General features: G+C 45.3%; 1 protein-coding gene across 1 annotated transcript; it reads left to right on the forward strand.

Moving 5' to 3' along the window:
• The first annotated feature begins 425 nt into the window (after window positions 1–425).
• LOC106412001 (NDR1/HIN1-like protein 6) lies at window positions 426–1,995 on the forward strand. Its single transcript, XM_048741138.1, has 2 exons — window positions 426–598; window positions 707–1,995. Exon 2 carries the CDS (start codon window positions 1,157–1,159, stop codon window positions 1,841–1,843), a length of 687 nt encoding a protein of 228 aa, XP_048597095.1. The 5' UTR covers window positions 426–598; window positions 707–1,156; the 3' UTR covers window positions 1,844–1,995.
• The last annotated feature ends 546 nt before the right edge of the window (window positions 1,996–2,541 follow it).

The following is a 2,541-nucleotide window of genomic DNA, read 5'->3' on the forward strand; positions in this document are numbered from 1 at the left end:
GGTTTGGAGACTTAAGGCGCCGCGGAAAATCAAGCATTTTCTGTGGCAAGCTCTGTCTGGATATGTCGCCTCAGCGAGCAAGCTAAAAGAAAGACATTGCGGTAACGACTCGGTCTGTCAACGCTGTGGTGCGGAGAATGAAACGATTAACCATATCATCTTTGAATGCCCGCCAGCGATTCAAAGTTGGGCATTATCGACAGTCCCGACGTCTCCGGGGGTCTTCCCGAGTTCCTCAATCTTTGTTAACTTTGATATGCTACTGAATTTGCAAACAGATCCTAGCAGAGCTGAGAGCACGGCCTTCTTTCCATGGTTGATCTGGTACTTATGGAAGGCACGAAACGATAAATGTTTTAATAACAAGGATACATCACCTGTGGATACCCTGCAACTAGCGGTTTCGGAAGCTACAACATGGAAGCTAGCGCAGATCCTGCCGGACATCTTGGAAGCAGCAGACGACGGGAATGAGAGGATAGCGGAAGTGGAGGAACAAGAAAGGGTGGGACGATGGAGATGCCAGCTCGACGCGTCTTGGGTCCTAGAAGATACTGGAGTGGGGCTGAGTTTTATTGTGTTCGATGGCGACATGGAGGTAATGCGAGGGCAAAGGAAACTAATCAACGTCCCATCCCCACTACATGCGGAAGCGGAGAGTTTAGTGTGGGCTATGGAGGAGCTTAGTAGCCGTGGGTTCCAGCAGGTACGCTTGGAATCAGACTGTCAACAGCTGGTACACATCATCAACTTCTCTAAGAAGTGGCCAGCACTTGATCCAGAGCTTGATGCCATTGAGGCACTGAGAACTTCTTTTATTTCCTTTTCGCTGAGTTTTTTACCTCGTTCTTTGAACTTCCGTGCGGATGCTCTTGCAAAAGAGGCCCGATCACGTGATTTACACTACATGTTGGTTGACAGTATGGTCTCTATTCCGCTAGCTCACGAGGCTAGTACGATAGGACCGGTTTAAGTTTGAAATAAAGCTTTTGATGACAAAAAAAAAAAAAAATCGGATTTGTTATTTGACTTACGTCGTAAAGTCGGTTACAAATAAGAAACACCACCGAGAAAAAAAGGGAAAAAAGAAACAGCCACGAGAAGCAGAAAGCGTAACAGAGAAGAAGAAGAAGTAGTAGAGAGAAAGAGTACTACGATGAAAACAGATGATAAAAAGGAGAAGCCAGCAATACCCATGTTAGCATCCGAAGCGCCCAAGCCAAACGCAGCCATGGAAACGCAGTCTGCAAACGGCGGCGGCGGGACAAAAGGGAAGAAACGCAACCGCAAAATCTGCATCTGCGTCACACTCCTCATCCTCCTCCTCATCTTCATAGTCGTCCTCGTCTTAGGCCTCACTCTCTTCAAACCCAAACGCCCCATCACCACCATCGACTCCGTCGCCGTGGATCGTCTCCAAGCCTCCGTCGACGTCCTCAATCTCAAGGTCGTCCTAAACCTAACGCTCAGCGTCGATCTCTCCTTGAAAAACCCTAACTGCGTCGGATTCAGCTTCGGCAACTCGTCCGCGTTGCTTAACTACGGCGGCAAGTTAATCGGAGAGGCGCCGCTTCCGGCGAGTCGAGTCGGGCCGGAGAATACGCTGCCTATGAACATAACGCTGACGTTGATGGCGGATCGGTTACTCACCGACACGCAGATTATTAATGACGTCATGTCCGGGTCTATACCTATCAACACTTTCGTTAAGGTCGCCGGGAAAGTAAGTGTTCTGAAGATCTTTAAGATTAAAGTTCAGTCGTCTTCGTCGTGTGATATTGTCATCTCTGTTGCGAATCGTAACGTTACGAGTCAACACTGTAAGTATTCGACTAAGCTGTGATCGTTGTCTGAAGGTTTTTAGTTTATAGATCTGCGTTGCTTTTGTCTTCTTGTTGTCCTGATGGTTTTGTTTTTGAATTTTTTTTTTATGTGTGTGTGTATTATATGGTTTAGAACAAAATAAATTCAAAAGACATTGGTTTGTTTTTTTCATTTTCAAATCTCAAATTGATTCAGCAAAAAAGTAGTAACACGTTGAGCGTCCTTTACAAATCAACGTGTCGACGTAACAGATGGCTATTTATTCGACTTTTTCATACAAGAAATAGTCAAAATGAGAACCAGATTTTTAAAGGTGGTAGTTGGCAGTTCAAATTGCATTCATAGCACTTGTTCATTACGTGAAACTTATCCTTTATAAATTGTCAGCATGACCAAGCTTTAGCGTGAACCCAAACTGTGCCTTTGCTTTATCCCTGCCTAAATCTTGGCGTTGACGGTTTACAAAGCCTAGTAATACCCTATAAGTCGGATCCAACCTGCAATCTTGGCCTTGCGTATATAATTACCATGTGATTGATATTCAGCTCAAGTTCACACATTAGTCCCTCGTCTCTTGTGGAGAATCGCAACCGTGTGTTTCAGACATGGGACAGGGACGACATTAGTTGTATACAGGGAGAAGCAAGTTGTGAGGAACCTTCAAGAAACACTTAACTGATAGGGTTGACGATCTATTTCCCCCTGAGAAGTATCATA

The sequence above is a fragment of the Brassica napus genome, chromosome A9, assembly GCF_020379485.1.
Source record: "Brassica napus cultivar Da-Ae chromosome A9, Da-Ae, whole genome shotgun sequence".
NCBI classification, from domain to species: Eukaryota; Viridiplantae; Streptophyta; class Magnoliopsida; order Brassicales; family Brassicaceae; genus Brassica; species Brassica napus.